At 35.3% G+C, this 22,809-nt stretch overlaps 1 protein-coding gene across 1 annotated transcript in view; it reads right to left on the reverse strand.

The window, feature by feature from the left end:
* The window catches only part of LOC119665450 (cyclic nucleotide-gated cation channel alpha-3-like), a 210,734-nt gene extending 196,753 nt beyond the window's left edge, over positions 1-13,981 (reverse strand). Inside the window, exons 1-3 of the mRNA XM_038074675.1 lie at positions 13,974-13,981; positions 13,843-13,887; positions 12,307-12,442 (exon numbers count right to left, since the gene is read on the reverse strand). Of these exons, the coding sequence (XP_037930603.1) occupies positions 12,307-12,442; positions 13,843-13,887; positions 13,974-13,981 (189 nt within the window). The remainder of the gene's footprint in view (positions 1-12,306; positions 12,443-13,842; positions 13,888-13,973) is intronic.
* Positions 13,982-22,809: the final 8,828 nt, after the last annotated feature.

Genomic DNA, 22,809 nt, shown 5'->3' on the forward strand with positions numbered 1-22,809 from the left:
AATTTTGACTAATAAGAAATCAAAATATTACTTACCTATATATATACACTAAAATTATTTTAATATATTTTTTTTATTCAAATTTCACAACACATCAACTATAACACGCAAATTGCACTTTAATAATAGAGAAACAAAAACGACATATGTAAATATTATATTACAAAAAAAAATCAATTAATACATTTGAGAGAACAATTGCTTAACCATCGTCAAGGCGAGTAATAAGTGACGCATTTTGACGATTAGCGATAAATGAATCGTCTAAATGCCGTCTGGGTTATTATGTGTAGCTAGTGGATCATAAAATACAAACATACCAGGTGTACCGGTATGAAATGAGCGTTTTTTGGTGAAAATAAAACACTAATTATTAATAGGAAAGTAAAAAACATTTTATTCAAAGTATTGGCCATTGCTTTCTACACATTTTGACCACCTTTCTGGCAATTTGTGGATACCACGCCAAAAAAATTGTTCGTCTTTTAAAGCAAACCAACCAGACACCCAATTTTCGACCTCCTCGTAGGAATCAAAGTGCTGCTCAGCCAATGCGTGTCCCATCGATGAAAACAAATGGTAGTCGGAAGGAGCCAAGTCTGGTGAATACGGCGGGTGGGGTAGCAGCTCCCAGCCAAGTGTTTTGATTGCATCCTGAACCCGTTTTGCTTTGTGTGCAGGTGCATTGTCATGGAGCAGAATTACCTTGCCGTGTCTTCTGGCCCATTCTGGTCGTTTCTCGATCAATGCATGGTTCAAATTTATCATTTGTTGTTCATAGCGACCAGCATTGACGGTTTCACCAGGTTTTAGGAGCTCGTGGTACACCACACCTTTCTGGTCCCACCAAACACACAGCATTGTCTTCTTGCCGAATCGATCTGGTTTTGCAGTCGATGTTGATGGTTGTCCCGGATTAACCCATGATTTTTTCCGTTTAGGATTCTTAAAATAAATCCATTTTTCATCGCCAGTAACAATCCGATGCAAAACCGATTTTCTTTCGTGTCTTTGAAGCAAAATTTCACAAGTGTTTTTTCGGTTTTCCATCTGTCTTTCATTCAATTCATGTGGCACCCATTTTCCACACTTTTGGATCTTTCCCATAGCTTTTAAACGGTCAGAAATTGTTTGTTGTGCAACATTTAACATTTCTGCCATTTGCTTTTGACCCAAAGTGTCATCTCCATCCAATATCGTTTGCAATTCGGCGTCTTCAAACTTTTTTGGCGGTCTTCCACGTTCTTCATTTCTCACATCAAAATCATTATTTCTGAACCGTTTGTAAGGACGGAATTTTGTACAAATTCCGCCCTACATAAAAACTCATTGTTTTTTATTATTTTATCATTTGGATAAAACTCGATTTATATATTTGAAACAAAAACACAGCGAACATCCATAAGCACAACAAACACCGCGAACATCCACACGCACGATCAACACCGCGAACATCCACACGCACGATCAACATAGCGAACATCCATACGCACGATCAACACAGCGAACACCCACACGCACGAAAATTATACTTGTGCGGTTGTGCGTTCAATTAAGCAAAGCAAAGTGTCGTATATAAATAGCGGAGATTTTATATGAAGAATCACTTAGCACCGGCACACCGAAGTGAGTAGATCACTACTCCAGCGCTAAGTCCCTTTTTAGAAGCCCATGGTGTTTCGACGCTAAGGCTTAATAAATCAGTAGAAGGTATTAAGTAGATTTTATAAACGCCTTTGATGTTTTGACGTCTTTGGCTAAAAACTAATTGCGTAGATTTGGAAAAAAACCCTTTGATGTTCTGACGTCTTTGGGTAAAAATTATTGAATAGATTGTATAACGCCTTTGATGTTTTGACGTCTTTGGCTAGAAACTAATTGAGTAGATTTGGAAAACAAACCTTTGATGTTCTGACGTCTTTGGATAAAACTTACTGAGTAGAGTCAAGCTTAAAATAAGTTATTTAAGAAAACTTTTAATAAATAAAATTTTAAAATAATAAAAAACAAACGGTCTTTTACTTTCCACTCATTGGTTTACCAGCTTCGAACTAGTTGATAAAACAAATTTATTGCAACGACCCGGACCGCGACTGAGTAATACCTCAGCAGAATTAAAACGACGAATCCGTGTCGTTACACGTTGAAACCATCTTTTGCATGTTGCTTCTGATAGAGCATGATCCCCATATGCCTCGACAAGCATTTGATGCGACTCTGCACCACTTTTCTTCAAATGAAAACAAAAAAATTAATGCTTTCCGCAAATCATCACTTTCTGGTACAAAATTCGACATTTTTAACACGATGAAAAAATATGATGTTGTCTGTTCAATGACTTGATGTATACTAAATATATTTGACACATGTCATAGCAAACAAACAAAAAAAAAAAAATGGCTCGTTCGCAACACATGGTCGGAATATTTGTACCTTTACGCTCACTTCATACCGGTACACCTAATAGTTCACTCAATAGTATTAGAACAATCGCTGAAGTGTTAACAGCAACTGCTGTGAATGATTTTATAAGCAAAAATAATTTTTTATATATAATTTATATCTATTTTTAAATATTATATTTAATTTAATATTGTAAATCTTCTTAATGATATGTTTTAGTAATTAAGAAATTTTCACTAGATGGAAAATATACATAACATACATAACATTCAAATAAAAAATTTACTGTTATTTGATGGTAATTTACACCAAAGCAACCAAAGTCGATTTTGCCATATAAAAATAGGAGCAACAAACTTTGAACTTTGACTGAAAGTTGAATTCATTTAATGCCTTTTACTGAATACAGTGCTGAATTTAATACGTTGTCGATAAGTTTTTAGTATAAAAATGGCGAAATGGCAGATTTTAAGATATTACGTAGCTAGTGCCAAGTTAGCAACATTGCTGCGGACGATGGGTTGTTATTTACGGAGGCTGCTATATATATTTCTGACCTAGACAACACTAAATGTTGCCAGATGCAATTTGACATTTTTATTGGAAAGGTTGACATTTTTTAGCATAACATCACTCAGAATGTGTTGTTATTTAATCGTGAATTGTTTTATTTACAGAGACTTGAAAAATTCATTTCGACAAAAAATGGAATTAACACGTGAACATTTTCGTGCGATTATTTTTCACAACGTTCGACGTGGATTATCACGACAAGAGTGCATTGATGAATTTAAATTTTTGTGTGGCGATAAAGCACCAACCTATAGCACTGTGAAAAATTGGTTTAATGAATTCAATCGTGGCTGACGCTTGCTCAATGATGAATTCCGTGAAGGTCGTTTAAAAACGGCCGTTGTACCAGAGAACATTGATGCCGTGCGTGAACTGATAATGCAAGATCGTCATTTGATATACCGCGAGATAGAGGCATCCTTGGACATTTCTCCCACCAGCATACATTCGATATTGCATGAACACCTGACCGTAAAAAAGATTTGTTCTTATTCGATCCCGCACAATTAGACAATCGCTCAAAAAAAAGTCGTGTCGATTGGTGCAAAGAAATGTTGATCAAATACGATCGCGGTGCTTCGAAAGACGTTTATAAGATCGTCACAGGTAACGAATCATGGATCTATACGTATGATCCCGAAACAAAACAACAATCGACCTTGCGGGTCTTCGAGGACGAGCCGAATCCAACGAAAGTTGTTCGTGGAAGAAGCACTTCGAAGCAAATAGCAAAAGTGATCATGTGGCGACTGTTCCGCTTGAGCAACGAAGGCCGGTCAATTCTGAGTGGTATACCACAATTTGTTTGCCTGAAGTCTTCGCAGAAATTTGAAAAACGAACAAGAAAAGACGAATCATTGTTCACCATGACAACGCGAGCACTCACACATCGGCTCAATGTAGCGCCTTTCTGACCGGCCTAAACGTCGAATTGATGGGTCATCCGCCATACTGCCCTGACTTGGCATCCAATGACTTCTTTTTATTCCCGCACATCAAGAAAAAAATGCGTGGTCAACGATTTTCTCAATCGGAGTGGAAAACTTGCTTCGACAATTGGTTTGAGCGCATGCAAAAGTGTATAAATCAGGCTGGAGAATACTTTGAAAGACAATAAAACAATGATTTTTGGCCAGAAATATATATAGCAGTCCTCATATATACAAATTCTAAAAAATGATTTATTTGTTGAACTTTTTCAGAGATATCTAATATTCGAGTTGAAATATTGAAATATTAATCTATTCTATTACTTGACTTTTCTATATTATGGAAATTGAAATTTTTTATAAAGTTTGAAATTGTTTTTTTTTTGTTTGTATCGAATCTGGCATGCCCGATTCATACACGATTCAATTAAGTCATACCTACGGACTAAAAAGTCCCACATTCTCAGCTCAAAATCCTGGAAATCCCTACAGTACGAGTTAAGGTATTCCTTCACAGGGTAGATAAGTAGAGCACTTGGTGTGCTTTCACTCCGAATGTGTACTAAGTATTTCGTCCGCTCTAACAATGTTTATTGTTCTAGAGATTATGCTCTTGTGTAGGTTCCACTCTTCTATGCTTGCCAACATCTGCATTACGATAGTAGGAGGGCTGGTTTCACTAATTAGAGTCTGTAGATTTTGTCTAGTATCTACGAATCGTATACAGTCTCTAATTATATGGTCGGGGCTCTCAATTTTATCTGGACAAGACTAGCAGTACGGGCTACTTGCTAGCCTAAACCGGTATAAGTATTCACGGAAGCAGCCATGCCCCGTAAGAAACTGCGTTAATTGAAATCCCAGGTCTCCAGATCCTCGGTTAATCCAAACTTTTATATTTGGAATTAACGAATGCGTCAATCTTGAGTTTTGGGAATGGTCCCACCTATGTTACCATTCATTAAGATATTTTTCTCTTATTTCTAGATAAGTATATGACAGAAAATGCTGAGTTTCATTCATTCGCAGACGAGAACGCAGGAAAAAGCTGTCTCTGGCCAAAAGCGCTTCAAGGTCTATTGGCATACGTCCAGCCAATACTCCAGTAGCATCGTCCGATACTGTACGGTAAGCACGGCAGATGCGTAAATTTGTCAATCTATGTTCGCTTTTCATTACGCGTGAATAGGACTTTATGATTGTAGCATGCGCCTACACAGGAGCAGCATATAGCACCACCGACTTAGAAATGGATGCTAAAGAAACTTTTCAAACTACTATCTAGAGTAACACCAAGATACGTAAGTTGGGGGCTAGATTATATATCTACGCCACCCACTTTAATTGAAAGTGGGTGGCGTTCAATCTTTTTCCTGCTGCTGATTAACAGCACCTCAGTTTTATGCTCAGCGAGTTCCAATCCGCTGTATTGCAACCACGATACAGCGGTTGCAATAGTAACGTTGCATCCCAGCCACTTCGTCTAAAGTCTTTGCAACCACTACTATTGCAATATCATCTGCATAGCTAACTACGTTCACTCCGTCCGGCTTTTCAATTCGAAGGATATCATCGTACATGATATTGCATAGAATTGGCCCCAGAACTGATCCCTGGAAAATCCCTCCCGTAACCTTATATGTTTTGGGTCCGAAATCTGTATCATATAGGAATAATCTGTCTTTTTTCTTTTATGGACCTTACCTGCAGTGTCCAGTAAACATAAAGATCTGTAAGACGATGGTAGTTCTGAGGACTTACTACCTTTAGGAATAAATACCAATCTTTGCTTTTTCCAACACGAAGGAAAAATTCCTTCCTGTAGACAGCTATTGAATACATCCCTGAATATAGAAGCTTGTTTTTGTATTGCCTTCTTCAGAACAGTATTGGGGATTCCATCCAATCCAGGAGATTTATTGGGTTTAACCCTGGAACAAGCGGCTATAACTTCAGAATCTATAACCGAGGGGATCTCATTTAAATCGGTGATTATCGATATTAAGATTCTAAGTTCTCCCTCTTTTGGGAACAATTGTTTAACGATATTCGCAATTATTTTAGTACACGAAGGTACCGAGTCTCTTAACATCTTAAATTTACGCATTACTATTTTGTAGCTATCGCCCCAAACATTTTGGTCTACCTCATTGATCTGAGTTTAAAAAAGTTGGTTCTTACTCCTAATAATTGCCTTTTTTAGTATATGGTAGATCTGCTCTCTCGTTATTTTTGGAGAAGCCTTTCCGCAGCTACTTCAGATCTGTGGCATTGGAACTGTCTGCGGGAGGCAAGATATTGAGATCTTAGAAACGCTATTTCTTCCATCTACCAATAGTTTGATGCGCGCCCATCACTTCTTCCTTTTCTTGGCATTGATGCATCACAGATGTTGCGTAGTTCCTTCATAAGATGATTTGATTTTTCAGTAGCATCCCCAACTCCGAAACTCATGTTTTTGGTCCTGAATTCCATTACCTCATTGTCGAGATACTTAGTTTTCCAACCTATTTGCTGTGCTTTTCTCTGCGATTTTTTTAAAGCAAACTTCTCTTTCAACGATATGGAAAAATAAATGGCATTGTGTTCGCTGTGGGTGTATTGGTTTGTTACTTTCTATTGCGAACACCTTACTAATGACGGCTAACGAAAGTGAGGTCTATGTAGGATACGTCTCTACCATTATCGAACGTTGGGCTATGCCCATGGTTCAGTTGTGTTAGGTTTAGTGAGGTGAATGTCTCTAATAGGGCTCTACCTCGGCGCGTTGTATTACTACTGCCCAAGCATTGAAATCCCCTGCAATAATGATGGGAGTTTTATTTCTGACCGTTCCTAATAGCCTATCAAGAAACTCTTGAAATCCCTCTTGGGTGATATTTGGAGATATGTAGCAGCTGCACACATATATACCTCGGATTCTAGCAAGTACTAGACCTTCCTTTTGTACCAATACGCTTGGTTCAAACACTATGTCCTGTCCTAGCCAAATGGCAGCCTTTGCAGAAGTATCTTGTACCCATTTGGAGGTTTCTTTTGATTTGTAAAACTCACTATTTACGAGTACATCTGTCTTTAATTCCAAAGCTGTTTGGGATAAAAGGTCTTGGGCAACCTCACATCGATTTAGGTTCAATTGCAGAAATTTAATAATTTTTTGGACTTAAGCTCCTGCATAGCCTTCCTGTAGGATTCACGTTTGGAACTTCTTGAGTAGTGTAGATTATCACCCTTGCAGTTACAAGGGTTACAAGGATACATTTTGGTTGAGCCGACCACGATTTAGTCCTACGACCATCTTCTCCGCATCTCATATATGTACTAGATCTATCATTATCGCTTTTGCAATGTCTAGCAGCATGTCCAAATTGAATACATTTAAAGCACCTCATGGGGGTGATATGCTTTCTGATTCTACTGCACACCCAGCCCACTCTGACTGAGACTGAGGGATCTTTAGAAGGGAGATCGATAGTCGCTGTTCGTGTATTGTCTCTTGCGGAACACCAAAACTTGACGTTGATGTCGCTTACGTTTATTGCTGGAAATTGGTCAACAATCGCTGCTCACACCTCTTCGTTGGACGTTACCTCGTCCAGATCCCTGCATTCTATTAGAGTGTGTTGTGTTAAGGACTTTACACTAGTATAATCCTGAAGTGTGTTCTTTCACTTATTTTAGTACATAAGTCGTTAGCTAAAGTCCCAGCTTCTTTTTTTGAATTTTGAAATTTGTTTTTAAATTTAGGAGTTTGGCTTTAAATTTTACAAAATTGTACTATTTGTACTTCTTATCTCTCTAATCCTGTAGAGAGTTTAATGTTATAATTAGTAACTATTGTTAGTGTGCATACATAAGTGCGGTTTAAAGATCTCATCTATAATTTGTTGCCTATATTTTTTCGCTTGGTTAAGATACGCGCATAAATTCAGCCAGTTCACTCCATTAAGGACACGTTTTCTGTTTCCTGTTTATTACATAGGCTACAAACAGATAGTGCACAACTTACGTAAGGTACATAATTGAGTTTGATGAGTTCAGTACGAGATTTGAAAATTGTACGAATATTTTCCACAGTATATTTATCATTAAAATAATTCATTTTCCCTAGATTGTACGTTAGTTCTCTGTATGTTTGTCTAGAGTACCTTGTATTGGTCTTATAAACAAATCGGTTTCTATCACTTTGATCCTGTTTTAGGAGAATGCGCTGCTGCCAGTTAATCCAACCATTTATGTCCTCTAAATTCAAAATTTCTTCATGTTCCTCGGCTAAATTTAACGAAGCCTCAAAATATGAACTCCTTCCACCTAAAAAGTATGTCGCAAACCATTTGGTGAGTCAGCTATCTGGGTGGTTCATAACAGCGTTAATATATTGAATGTGGGATTTTAAAGTGTCGATATGTTGTGTTGATAAGCCAGTTTCCAGGTAGATTGCATAGTCTGGTGTCTTGACCGGTAGACGAAAGATACGTTTGATAAAATAAGTCAGCAGTTTTTCCACTTCATTATACTTTTCAAAACCCCAAACTTGGGAAGCACAATTCATAATTGAGTTGACAACAGCTGGGAAAACTTTGTATTTAACTGAAAGAGCTACCGTATCATTTCTTAAAGCTCTTCTCCATGTGCTGTTTATTGCTAGTTTTGATTCTTTTAATACTTAAATACTTATCTTTTAAATACTTATATGTTAAGTAATACTTATATTGGAAGTAGTTATTCCAATAGTTCACCGTTAAAATACAACTTTTCATCGCATGTAAGTCGCCTTGCATATTTTTTAATTATTATTATTTTTGACTTTGCTATATTGGCTTCTAAATTTCAGATATTACAGTACTCGTTCAATCTATTTATCATTAGCTGCATGTGTCTTGGTGACTCTACGAACAGCACCACATCATCTGCATACATCAGAACCTTTATTTGCATGGTATCAATCACAATGCCACCGTTTAAAAAGTTAAGCAGGTCATTTAAAAATAAAGTAAATAAAAGTGGACTTAAAACACAGCCTTGCTTAACACCAGACTGTGTAAGAAACCAATAATATTTCCATCCCATACTGTTGCTTTACTACCGTGATAAAAGCTCCAGATAATCTGCAACATTTTTGTTGACAATCCTAAGTTCCCAAGCTTATAGAAGAACGCATTTCTTAGTATTGAATCGAACGCCGCCTTGAAATCCACGAAAAAGACATAGAGTTTTTTGTTTTTGTCAATATACATTTTTGCAATATTAGTTAAAATAAAAATGTTATCTATAGTTGAATTATTTTCCCTGAAACCTGACTGAAATTCACTTAACAGTGCACGGTTATTAACGCATTCTTGTAGGCGCGTTCTTGTCACATTGAATTTTCGAACTTTACTCCAAAAGGATTTACTGTCTTTTGTTGTTGCTATTGTGATAGCTAGCTCATTATAGTGAGTCCCTCTTTTATGTTGGAGAAGTTCTTTAAATCGTTTATTTGCTTGACTGTAGTTTCTCATGTCTTCCTTTTATCCTGTTTTTTTAACTTAGCAATCGAAAAGATGTATCTCTTAATATTTTACATTCAGAATCAAACCATTGGTTTTGTTTTACGCCAGTTTTTTGCTTTTGCTGCAGAGGCTTTGCTGCATTATTTGTACAATTCATGAAGAACTCAATTCCGTTTGTTGAGCATATTGTCGCTCTATTTCCTCCAATAACTTGTTGATTAAGTGTTAAATTATATATTTTCTCTATACGTTTGCTCGAGTATAGTTTCGGTAACATCTGTAGACCTGAATTTTCCTCTGAAATAATTTTCCCGGCTTGGACACTTACTGTTATCGGCTGATGGTCTGAGTAAATAAAATCCTGCACTTTGAAGTTTTTGATTCTATTCAACCGGATCCCCGTTCCTAAACCATAGTCAATCATGGTAGCGATAGTTCCTCTGTGAAATATATGCTTGCCTTCTTTGTCGCCCTCGCATCTTCCATTTAGCACAGTAAGACTTACCGTATTGCAGATTTCTAGTAGTCTTCTGCCATTTCTATCTACTTTGTCATCCATAGCTCTGCGCTGTGCGCTTAGTCCATTAGCTTGAAAAGTTTGGTTAAATTCCAAACATTGCTCCTTTCCAATTCTGGCATTACAGTCTTCTACTAAAACATTTTCGCACCCTAATTCGAACCGTACATCACTTAAGTTTTTAAAATCCGCATCCCATTTGTTACAATTAATATATGTTGGAATAATGTATGCAAGTGTCTCTTCAAAATTTTAGCTTAACTACCATCATATTCAATATCTGTATAAATCGTGTATTCTTATTAGCTGCTAAGTTCTTCTTTATTCCATATAACATACCGCCACTAGCTCTTCCTTTAATTGCGACCCGAGTTGCTGGAATCCACCATAATAAGTACTTTTCAAACACTTTATCAATCTTCCCCAAGGATTTTTCCATGAACGTTTCAAACAAAAAAAAACAGATGAAATGAGTTCACATAATTTATAAAATCGCAGTAATTAACTTTCTTTATTAGACCTGCTACGTGCTAAAATATTTAAAATTTCTTTTGAATTTGAATCTAAACTTAAGCTACAGCTGACTATATTGTCTTTATTTAGTTTTTTATTGACTCCAGGTTATTTCCATAAAGTGCCTGCAGTACAACCCTTCCATTTCTGTCACCACACTTCAGCTCCTTTTCTTTATTCCAGTACAGCCATTTGTTATCAATTTTCGTACGATCCTCTCTAACTATTATATCACGTTTTTGGTCTACTGCACTCAAATTTTGTTTTAGTTTCAACGTGACCCGTTTATGTGCTTGTTTCTCTGCGCTTAAGTCCCTCTCAATTGAAGTTTCAGGATTAGCAAGTTTTTGCTATTGTTGAAAATGTTAAATACACACTGCTCTGCTTGGAACTCCTATTTTGTCGTGTTTCTCGAATATTTTTCTTACAGAAGCTATTTGCACATCATTGACGTGCAGAACTTCAGCACAGAATTTCCGAATCGCCAATGTTGGATTGTCGGTTATTTTCAAACCCTTTATAACAAGCGATTTTCGTTTTCGTGCATTTATAATATGATTTATATTACGTGCATCCCGTTCGTGCTGTTGTTCGAGCTGCGTCACCTTCTGCTTTATCACAGGATTCTCTGCCGTCAGCTCCGTAATCCTACTAGAGAGTTCGCCCACTTCCGACACAATCACTTCCAAATCAGCTTTTGTTGGCAAGTTGTTTAGCTTTTCGCTCTCATTAACCCCATCAGCTCTGTTATATTCATATTCCCTAATTGCATTGTTGATTTAACCTGATTTGTTTCTTGGTTTGTTATACATATGTATCAGTTTAATACTTTTTAAAATTTGTTACCACAGGCTCAAACTACTCTGAGCTTTCTACTGAGCTTTTTACTACGTATAATTAGCCTTACGTTCCACTTATCGCCAGCACTTTTAATTACAAATGGTAATTATTGTTTTTGAATGCGACGCTATCTTGCCTGCAAAAGTCTCAATTGTATAAAATTGTACTAACCTTCACTTTTAACAGCTCACTTGAATGCGTTGCAATGTCTTGAATGTTTATTTATTATTGTCACCCAATTGTAACCAATTTTTCGCAATATGATTCAATTTTATAAGTAAACTATTCCGAGAGCGCACTTATTTGATTTATTCCACTAGGGTTGCCAAGGCAAATATTTATATACTTATCGATGATTTTTAAAAATTTTATATATAATATGCATTTTTGTTGTTTTTAATTTTTTTTTATATAATAAATTTTTCAATATTTATTTAGAAATAACAACCCAGGTTTCCATAATAACATTTTAAGCTGATTGCTCTCCAATATATTAAAAAATGTAACAATTGACAAAATGAAAACAAAAAACGATAATATAAACGCTAAGTCAATTTTTACAAAGTTCGTGGACTACAGTTCGTAATGAAAACCACGCATAAGTGTAATATTAATCTGCAATTACCATCAACACAAACTGATCGCTTTTAAATATCTACCAGATACTTGGCACTTTTATTAAGATGAAAATATTATTAATATTTCTATTAAGAAAAAATATTTTCCATTTTCGTAAAAACTCACGAGGTTGTCGGCTTTGAATGGCTATCAAACAGCAACTGAACGACGTAGCTTGCTCAAAATTAAAAAGTTACCCACTAGTAGATTACAGCTGACGACAGCACTGTTGCATTTGGAGTAACTGCGCGGGAAACTCAAAAAATCACTGATTCATCAAACCGCCCTCGTACAACAAAAACATTACACAGATTACACATTATACAAAACATTGTAACAAAATGTGTAGGATATATATATTTAAGTGATATATACTATTTAAGTGTCTAAAATTATATAGTTTGTTTACTTTTTTACATACCTGAGTGTCTGATATTTGTCGAGTAGAAAACCGTTTTAAGAAAGAATCCTCTCGTTTTAAAGGTGGCTTCTTTTGTATTGCTGATGAGATTTGAACAGTTGTACGAAGTTTCATCCATCGCTGATTTGACCTTGTCCTGTTTAACGAGATTTATCATTATAGAAGTTAATCATTAAAAAGCTAAAAACGTAATAATTTACACACTGATTTAATTAAGCAATTAATTATGTAAGTAAATAAAATTATTTGTACACAATACACAATTTGTAACGCAACGAAGTTTAAGAATACATGTATAAAAACGTCGCACAGGGTGCCAAAACAGAAATTAGCCGATCAAAGTTCAATATTTTTTGAACCAGTACCAGTGTTTTCAATAAGAGCTTTTCGGCTGGATTTAGAAGACATAATGAATTAATTAGGCTTTCGATGCTTTTAAGACCTCGTTAAAAAATCAGGGCATTTGTGGGCATAAATAAATATTGATTTTATATATGTTATGAATTAATATAACTTAATTATATCGTATTATACATAATTAGGTATTATTATATGATTTCATGGACTATTAGCAGTATGTTCAAAGATATATACTATACTTAGATATTATCTCTATTTAATATTCATAGCCGATCTAACTTCTGCGCTGGATGTTTGTACTGGTACCATTGCAGATGACACAGCTCTTCTGAGTATTGGTTCAGACGTTGATGATTCAACTAACACACTTCAGGCTACGATTTCTGAAGTCAGTAAATGGTGTAAGAAATGGCAAACAAAACTTAATAGTACTAAATCTGTTCACATTAACTTCACAAATCGGATAATTCAAAATAAGCCTGTTTATTTGAATGGTTGTGTAATCCCATGCAAAAATACTGCTAAATATCTTGGCATGACGCTAGATGTGAAATTGCGTTGGATAGAACATGTCAAAATAAAAAGAGAAGAGCTTGATATTAAATGGAAGAAACTGTATTGGCTTATGGGAAAGAAATCCCAACTCTCACTAGAAAACAAACTTTTATTATATAAACAGGTCCTTAAACCCGTTTGGAGACTAACCGTATGGTTATTCAACGTTTTCAAAATAAGGTATATATATACGTATATACGTAACTCTGATGTTCATCGGGACCGCGATATTGAATATGTAGCGGACGTCATCACTAAGTTTGCAAATTCTCATGCCTACAGACTTAGGCATCACGTAAATGCAGAGGCTATGTGTCTCTTTTATCCTATGCAATCAGATAGAAGATTAAAAAGAACTCTACCCAACGATCTTGTTGGTAATTCGCTTAAGCATCTTTACTTTAAATTCAATTTTATATTTGATAAACTAAAATTGCTTGTTAGTTTCATTGTAATAAACTAGTTGCAGTATTATATTAATAAAAACAAAAAAAAAAAAAACAAAAAAAACTTAAATATTTAAAAAATCACAATTTGACATTTTTATTTTTATTTACAGAAGAGAAAAATTGCGCATTCCAATTAATATGTGTATTAAGTAATTTACTAAACTAAACTTACCAGTCGGAATCTAGGTCTGAGGCTCCGTCTCCAATTCGAATTTTCCTATAATATAAAAACTTGTTTTTAAAAATGTAAGAAGCAGTAATACAATAATAATAATAATAATATGTGTGGTACTTCTGTATTACCACTTCATTATCAATTTTTTTTTTTTGTTTATATTATTTTATTTTTAATTGTATCTTTCTGATTAGAAATAGACAATTATGTAATCATATCTTTAAAACTAAACATAATGCAATTAGCAGGTGCAAAAAACGAATTTAAACTTTATGATAAAATGAAATAGATTATTATTATCAAAATTTATAGCAACATTTTTAGTAAAATTACGTTAAGGTGGTATGAAGCTTTTTCGCTTAAGTCTAGATATTGTGGTATCAGAAATCAGCTGTTGCGCCATTGAATTACTATGCTGGTGAAGTTTCACTTTATATTTTTGGCCGCATGTTCTTATGACGTCTGCAACAGTTGAGATTCCAAGATCGTTGTGGATATGTACATTTTTGAGATACCAAGGAGCATCGGTTATTTCTTTAAGTAATTTGTTTTGAACTCTCTGTATTTTTTCGATATTAGAAGCACATGCTGTACTCCAAAGTTCTATACCATACTACCAGATAGGTTTTAAGATTCAATTGTATACCAGGACTTTATTTTTCAGAGTTAGCTTAGAGTTTTTATTAGTAAGCCAATAGAGCTGTTGTGATTACAATTTAATTTGAGATTTTTTGCTTTTAATGTGTTTAGTCCAAGTCAGCCTTCTATCAAGATGAATGCCAAAATATTTTACATCATGTGACTGGGGTATAAAGATGTTATTCAACTTAACGTGAGTAAACGTGACATGCACACTTTTTGTTTCGTTTACTTTTATGCGCCATTTTGCTAGCCACTTCTCCAATAGACTTACGTGAGTCGAGAGTCTTTGGGACGCCGTTATATGGTCTCTGTTAGAACTAAGAATTGCAGTGTCATCCGCGAAAGTAGCAAGTATGTGATTTGATAGTAGTGGGGAGATCAGCTGTGTGGATTATATACAGAAACGGCCCCAATACGCTTCCTTGAGGAACACCAGCCATTATGTCGATTTCTCTTGAAATAAAGGTATTGTATTTGAATCTAAATTTTCTAGAAGATATATATGAAAACAATAGCTTATGCATATTTTCAGGAAGATAATGTCTTATTTTATATATAAGACCTTCGTGCCACACTTTATCAAAAGCTTGGGCTACGTCCAAGAAAACGGCGGAACAGTATTGTTTGTGCTGAAAAGCAGTATGTATTTCTTTAGCAATTCTGTGAACTTGCTCAATAGTGCCATGTCCTGTTCGAAATCCAAATTGATGGTTTGGGATCACATTGTTTTGAGTTATTATTGGCATAATATATGACAGGAGCATTTTCTCAAAGACTTTGGATAACTGGGGCAAACGACTAATTGGTCTATATGATGATGCCAAAATTAGGTCCTTTCCTGCTTTTGGAATCATTTTTATTTCTGAAACTTTTCATTGCTTCGGGTAGTAGCCAAAAGCGAGGATGCTGTTAAATATCACAGTTAGAAAAGTTATTGTTGAATCAGGCAGTTGTTGAATCATTTTACCCGTAATTTTATTGTATCCAGGTGCCTTTTTGGGATTTGCAAATGTTCGGATAGTTTCCTTGACGTTATCCAAACACAACGTACGGGGAGTTTCAACAATAGAAGGAGCTTCGAAGTTAGGTTGAAAATCTGATAATTGTGGGTTTGGCTGAAAGACGACCTTTAGGTGTTCTGCTAAAATACAACCTTTTTCTTCGTCATTGTGAGCCCAAGAACCATCCGGTTTTCTAAGCGGTCGCTTTGTATTGGAGTTTTAAATTTCTTCGTTGCCTTCCACAGAGAATAGTTGTTTTCTTTAAGTGGACCAAGAGACTCGAGATATTCTTGTAAAGAGCGGGTTTAGTCATCAGATAGGGCTTTTTTAAGGTCTTTTGAAGCTTTACTTAATCTTTGTTTTGAGGTGCGTGATCGAAGTCTTTGCCATTCTCGCCTGGTTTGTCGTTTTCGGGAAAAAAGATAATCAATGTGTGATTGAAATACTATATTTGACTGAACTGACCTTTTTGGTTTAGAGGCTTTAATTACAGCATTATTTAATGTCTTGGTGAAGTGATCAACTGCTTTATCAATATCTTTGGGTGATCTAAAATTTGAGTTATAACTTATTTCCTCATTAATAATATTTCTATAATTCCTCCAGTTTATAAGAGTTTTCTTATTCTCCTCATTTGAATTAGTATTAGATTTTGTCAGAGTTAAAATAACCGGAGAATGGTTAGAGGACAAGTCATAAGATGATTTAACGGCAATATCTTCACGTTTCATGATTAATGACTGCGAAATCGATTAAGTCTGGTGTTTTTCGATTGTCTGATGGCCAGTATGTTGGGTGATCTGAAGACACAAAATCAAGGCTGTTGCCAAGTGCTACATACAGTTGACGACCTCTTGAAGATACCAGTCTAGAACCCCAAAAGGCGTGTTTAGCATTGAAATCCCCAGCAACTAGAAAGTTAGGACCGAGATCAGTAAAAAATTTCCGGAACTGGTCAGAAGTAATAGCAAATTTGGGTGGGCAATAGATTGCTGAGACGACGGTTTTAGTTAGACCAGAAATTACACAAATTGATGTAGCCTGAAGGTATTTAAAACAATGCTTTTGGATTTCATAATGTTGAATTGTGTTTCTAACAAGTACTTCAGAACCGCCACATACTTTACCGTCTGGATGTTTAGTGTCATAAAACTTATATCCATAAACTCGAAAACAGTTTTTGAAGGTTAAATGTGTTTCGAATATAAGCAGTATATGGATATTGTTACTCACCAGAAATCTAGTTATTTCCAGTATATGTTGGCTTAAGCCGTTTGCATTCCAATGGCATATTGTGATTGCATTCATTTGGGTTTTACCAACTCAGCAATCAAACTTTGGTTTTGTATCATGCTTTGCATCAAGGTATTCATCATATTTTGCATGAAGTCCATGAAGTGTTCAATTTTTTGGGTAAAACTTGCGAGCATTGCTTCAAAGCCTGGAACAACAGTGGAGCTATTGGTAAGAAGTGGGATTTGTTTGGTGGCATTTGCGTACGTCATTTGCTGTATTGGTGGAGCCGGTGGTTGCAATCCGGGACCAGTATTCTGTAGAAGGGGCGGAAAATGAAGTGTGAAATTTGGCAGATTAAGCTGTGGGGTGCGCTGTCTTTGGGCAACGTTTAATTTTTGTCTTAGAGCAGCGAAAACTGGACATCCTCTATAGTTTGCTGTGTGGCTATCACTGCAGTTTGAACATTTTCTAACAGCTGGGTTTTCTTTGATTTCAGGACATTTATCTGAGCTATGGATGTTGGCACAAATAACACAAACCTTGGCAAGTTTACAGTATGACTTAGTGTGTCTATATTCCTGACAGTTGAAGCACTGCACTGGAAAACTACGTTTGCGTGGCTCCTCAATAGTATTTTTCTCGATTAAAAATATTCATAGCGACATGTCATCAATTCAGCTCGCAAAAATTAAAGAAATGGAGCTTCTATGCCTCCAACTCAGAAAAGAAATTGAATTTCTCAAAGCAGAAAATGCCTCCCTTCGAAGTGCAAGTGCAATATTCCCAGACAGAAAAGATGGTGAACAAATTGAAACACTCACTTATGAGACTGATGAGGAGGAACTTGCTAAAGAAACAGATTGGATTTTGAAAAAAAAGCCAAGCAAAAAGCGTAAAGCCGTAGAATCTCCAGAGCGCAACACATCCCCATTGAATTCCTCTAATGTGGCAACTATAGCGAGCAGTAAAAATACCCAAGTGGAGCTGAAAATAGCTCGTCCACCACCAATTATGGTCTCTGAAGATTATAAATACTCAGAACTGCAAGCTGTTGTAAAAAGTAACTGCAAGAAAGATTTTTTTATTAAGCTCCTCAATAGCGGTACTTATAAAATCAGTACATTTGAAATAGGCGACTACAGAGCTATTACAAAAGTGCTGTCTTCAAAAAAAGCTGCCTGGTATTCGTATGAAAACAAGCATCTCCGACCATTAAAGGTTATTGCAAAAAATCTTCCTCATTCATGTGACCCAGTCGATATCGTATTCGATCTGAAACAGCAAGGTTTTAAAATCGTGAACGCGGTCAACAAATGGAAATCACATTCAAAGATTCCACTTAATATGTTCATGCTTACATTTGAGGCGACAGAGGATATAAAAAAAATATATAACATTAAAGCTATTTTAAACTGTGTTGTTAAAATTGAACCAATAAAGCACTCAAAGCAAATACCACAGTGTAAAATATGCCAAGCGTATGGTCACACACAAAATTATTGCGGCAAATCAGCCCGGTGTGTTAAATGTGCTGGCAGTCACAGTACTGCAGAATGCAACAAACCTGATCAGCACCAACCAAAATGTTGCAACTGCGGTGAGGGACACCCGGCCAATTACAGAGGTTGTATAGTAGCCAAAGAACTTCAAAAATTGAGAAACAAAAAAATTGGTGAACAAAACAAAGGTAAACAGCGTAATCATATATCGGCTGAAAATCAACCTGAAAATAATCAAACTGATGTTCTAAATAAAAACCCAAAATCGCTGAATAATAAAAAAACATATTCGGATGTAGTTCAATCCAACACTGAGGACGATGGTAATTACAAAATATTAACACAAATACTGGAAAAAATCACTACTCAAGAAAACTTTTATAAAGCATTGGACAAACGCTTGACTAGGCTAGAGCAAAAACTCAACAAAACAAATAATGCTTAGTTATATAAAAATAATGCTATGGAACTCGAACGGTCTTCTTCAACACCTTAGAGAGCTTGAAACAGTCCTATCAGTCAAAGATGTTGATGTTTGCTTAATTAGCGAAACTCATTTTACTAACCAAACATATGTTAAACTAAAGAATTACGAAGTATATAGCGCAGTTCATCCTAGTAATTGCGCTCGCGGAGGAAGTGCTATTTTAATTAAAAAATCATTAAAACATTACGAGTCTACAAAAATATCCAAAGAGGAATTCCAGGCAATAACTGTTGTCCTTGACTTACAAAGCAAATTACTACTAACATCGGTATACAGTCCTCCAAGACATTCAATTAAATCCGAACAATACAATGATCTTATAGAAACTCATAAGCATCGCTTCATTATGGGTGGCGATTTCAACGCTAAACATACGCATTGGGGCTCTCGCTTAATTACAACGAAAGGTAGAGAACTCCTCAAAGCTATACAGCAAACTGGCTGCGAATGCTTGTCATCCGGTAACCCAACCTATTGGCCAACTGACCCAACAAAGGTGCCTGATCTACTCGATTTCTTTATAACCAAGCAAATTTCGTCCTACAATTTAAAAATAACAGATGGAGTAGAACTAAGCTCCGACCATTCCCCTCTCTACATAACCCTCTTCGAATCTGCCTTAATAAATAAAAAATGTCTAAAACTTGAAAATAAATATACAGATTGGAGTTACTTCAGAAGAATCCTTAATGAAAACACCATTGCTTCAAAAGAAATTTGTGAAGAAAATGATCTTGAAAGCGAAATTTTGAACCTTACAAATTTCTATTTTATTTCTATTTCTATTTCTACTACAACATGCGGCATGGTGCAGCACGCCCACATTAAGGAATGCAACCTATCCTCATAAATACCCAAAAGTCATTGTGGATCTTATGCGGGAAAAAAGAAAGATGCGGAAAAAGTGGCAGCAATCCAGATTTCCAGCAGACAAAGCCATTCTTAACAGACTTGCAAAAGAACTCAGCCTAAAAATCAAGCAATTTAAAAATAATCAATTTAACTACTACCTATCTAACTTAAGTAATGATCGTGCTACCAACTATTCTCTCTGGAAATGCACACGAAACCTTAAGCGACCTTTAGTACACAAAGCTCCAATTAAAAATCACGCTAATCAATGGGCTAAAAGCGATGAGGAAAAAGTGGAGGTCTTTTCCGAACACCTGTCAAAAGTGTTTTCCATAGACGAAAACGTTAACAATGCAGTAATCTGCCCTCCTAGGACAGCACATTCATCATATATTCCACCAACCACCGAGCTTGAGGTAATGATGATTATTAAAAATGAACTTAAGCTAAAAAAAACCCCAGGTTATGAATTGATAAGTGCTGAAGTTTTAAAAGAAATTCCTGCAAAATGCGTAGTTAAAATTACGAATATATTTAACGCTATAATACAGATGCGAACCCTTCCATCCCTGTGGAAAGTATCTGAAATTATCATGGTACATAAGCCAGGAAAGGATATTAATGACGTAAGTGGTTACAGACCAATAGCACTTCTGCCTGTACTTTCAAAAATATTTGAAAAAGTCTTACTGAAAAGAATTCTTCCTCTGATTGAAAGTCAAAACATAATACCTTTACATCAGTTTGGTTTTAGGTGCAATCACTCCACCATAGATCAAGTCCATAGGATTACCAATGTAGTAGAAAAAGCTCTTGAGGAAAAAAAAATCTACTCAGCTGTGTTTTTAGATGTGTCGCAGGCTTTCGAAAAATTCTGGCACTCCGGATTGCTTACCAAAGTAAAAAATATTCTCCCAACGGAGTATTATGACATAATCTCCTCTTACTTATCTGATCGTTACTTTCGAGTAAAGCACGGTGATACCTATAGTAAACTGCATAAAATTAACGCTGGAGTTCCGCAAGGTAGTGTCTTGGGTCCTCTCTTATATCTGATTTATACACACGACTTGCCAACGAGTGCAACAACGTTCACAGCAACTTTTGCTGATGATACTGCAGTCCTTGCAGTTGGAGAAAGCGCAGTAATAGCAGCTAATAATTTGCAAAATAGTATGGACAGTATAATTGCTTGGACAAAAAAATGGAAAATTAATCTGAATAAAGAAAAATCAGTGCATGTAAATTTCACAAATCGAAACATCAGTCATATACCTGTCTACATCGATGAAGCACAAATCCCTCACGCGAATACTGCGAAATACTTGGGTATGACTTTGGACGCTAAACTAAGATGGAGCGAGCACATAAAAAAGAAAAGAAGTGAATTAGATCTTAAATTCAAATCGTTGAAATGGTTAATCGGCAAAAAATCAAAACTATCGCTTTTCAATAAACTTGTATTATACAAACAAATGCTCCAGCCAATCTGGACATATGGAATACAGCTATGGGGTTGCGCAAGCAGAACACAAATTTCCATCATCCAAAGATTCCAAAATTTCATGCTACGGAGTGTAACAAACGCGCCATGGTACGTGAGAAATTCTGACTTACATCGTGACCTTGGAGTGACAACAGTACAGGAAGAAATTCATACCAAAGCCAAATCACACCAAGATAGACTTAGTTGTCACATAAATGCTGAGGCGCATTTACTAGCGACAACTGAGCCAATACGCCGTCTAAAGCGCCGAAAGCCGTGCGATCTTTGGGCTTAAATCATTGAAATATAGTACAATTAATTTATTATTGCGTGGAATCGCCTAATCTATTTAAATTTAAATTGCTTGTTAGTTATCTAATAACTAGTTGCTTTATGTCTTGTTTTGTTTTATTTATTGTTCTTTAAAATCATATATAATAATAAAACAATTTATAATAAAAAAAAAAAAAAAAAAAAAATAGTATTTTTCTGTTTAAAAGAAAGCGAAGCAAATAAATAGGATGGACTTCGCCACTTTTCAACTTGTTTCTGTTTGGATACAGCTCAACTTTGTACATTGGTTGCGGTTTACGGTCTCTATTTAAGATATTAAATACACTTTTTGCTTCGAAGTTTTTTTCTTTAAGCGCATCGTGAATTTCTTTAATATCAATGCCTTTTATGACCACTATTATTCCTTTACTACTTTTTAATTGATAGGTATAAAATTGTTTTGTTTTATCTCTAATTCAGCAATTACTTTTCGAAAATGATCTTCACTTAAAACTTGTACCTTGGTTTCATTAATCATGCCCTTTTTAATAGGTACAACAAAGAAATTTTTTTTATCTATTAAATTTGAAAGTGAAATAACTAAGTTTTTTCTCTGTTAGATAGATAGGCGGTGGTTTAACAATTTTTTCTTTGATTTCTTCTATGTTTTCACTTTCATCACTCAGTTCTTTAAATCTGTTGTTATAATTATTGTTGTTAACTTTTTGAATTTTGTCACGATTGTTTGCGTTTTTTTAGGGGCTAAGTCTTTGCTTAACTATTTCAGTATATCGTTCAATACCTGTTTGTACTTTGATTGGTTTATTTGGAAGTTCGAAATCTTTCCCGGATTTAGGAGTTTTACATTGAACACTCCAGGGTCTAAGTGATAGAGATGGTACAGAAGTCAACGAATTTTGACATAATTTCGATTTTTGTTCCCGTTGCTGCTGATTTTGGAAAGTTTGCTTTTGTGTTTTATCTTGCTGCTCTTGCTGTTGTTGTATTTCTTGCTCTTGATTAAGTTGTTGTTGGCCTCCATCTTTCGGTGGAGTACGATCAACTGGCATTATAATGAATCAAAACGTTTAAAAAAAAATAAACAAATTTGTATATTTAATTAAAAAGTATTATTTTATTCTATCAATATAATTTACGCAATTACACTTTGCAGTAATATTTTGTGTAATTGATTTGAACGTGTTACAATACTTGGTTTTGATTTTTGTTTTTGAGCTTACAAGCTTTAATTGCTGTCTCTGTCAGCTGTTTTATGTATTTGTGTAAACAAAAACACAGAATTCACTAAGATGCAAATAAATTTACGAGGCGGTAAAAATAATTTAAATCCGAATTAATTAATTAAAAATATAACTATACAGTCTTTTATCAATAAGTAAAGTACTAAAGAGTTTATTACAAGTTTATATTCGCTTATTTAATAATGCACCATTAAATGAAAGTCTTCTTCCCGGTTATTACTTCAAA

The sequence above is a fragment of the Teleopsis dalmanni genome, chromosome 1 (assembly GCF_002237135.1).
Source record: "Teleopsis dalmanni isolate 2A chromosome 1, ASM223713v2, whole genome shotgun sequence".
In the NCBI taxonomy this organism is placed as follows: Eukaryota; Metazoa; Arthropoda; class Insecta; order Diptera; family Diopsidae; genus Teleopsis; species Teleopsis dalmanni.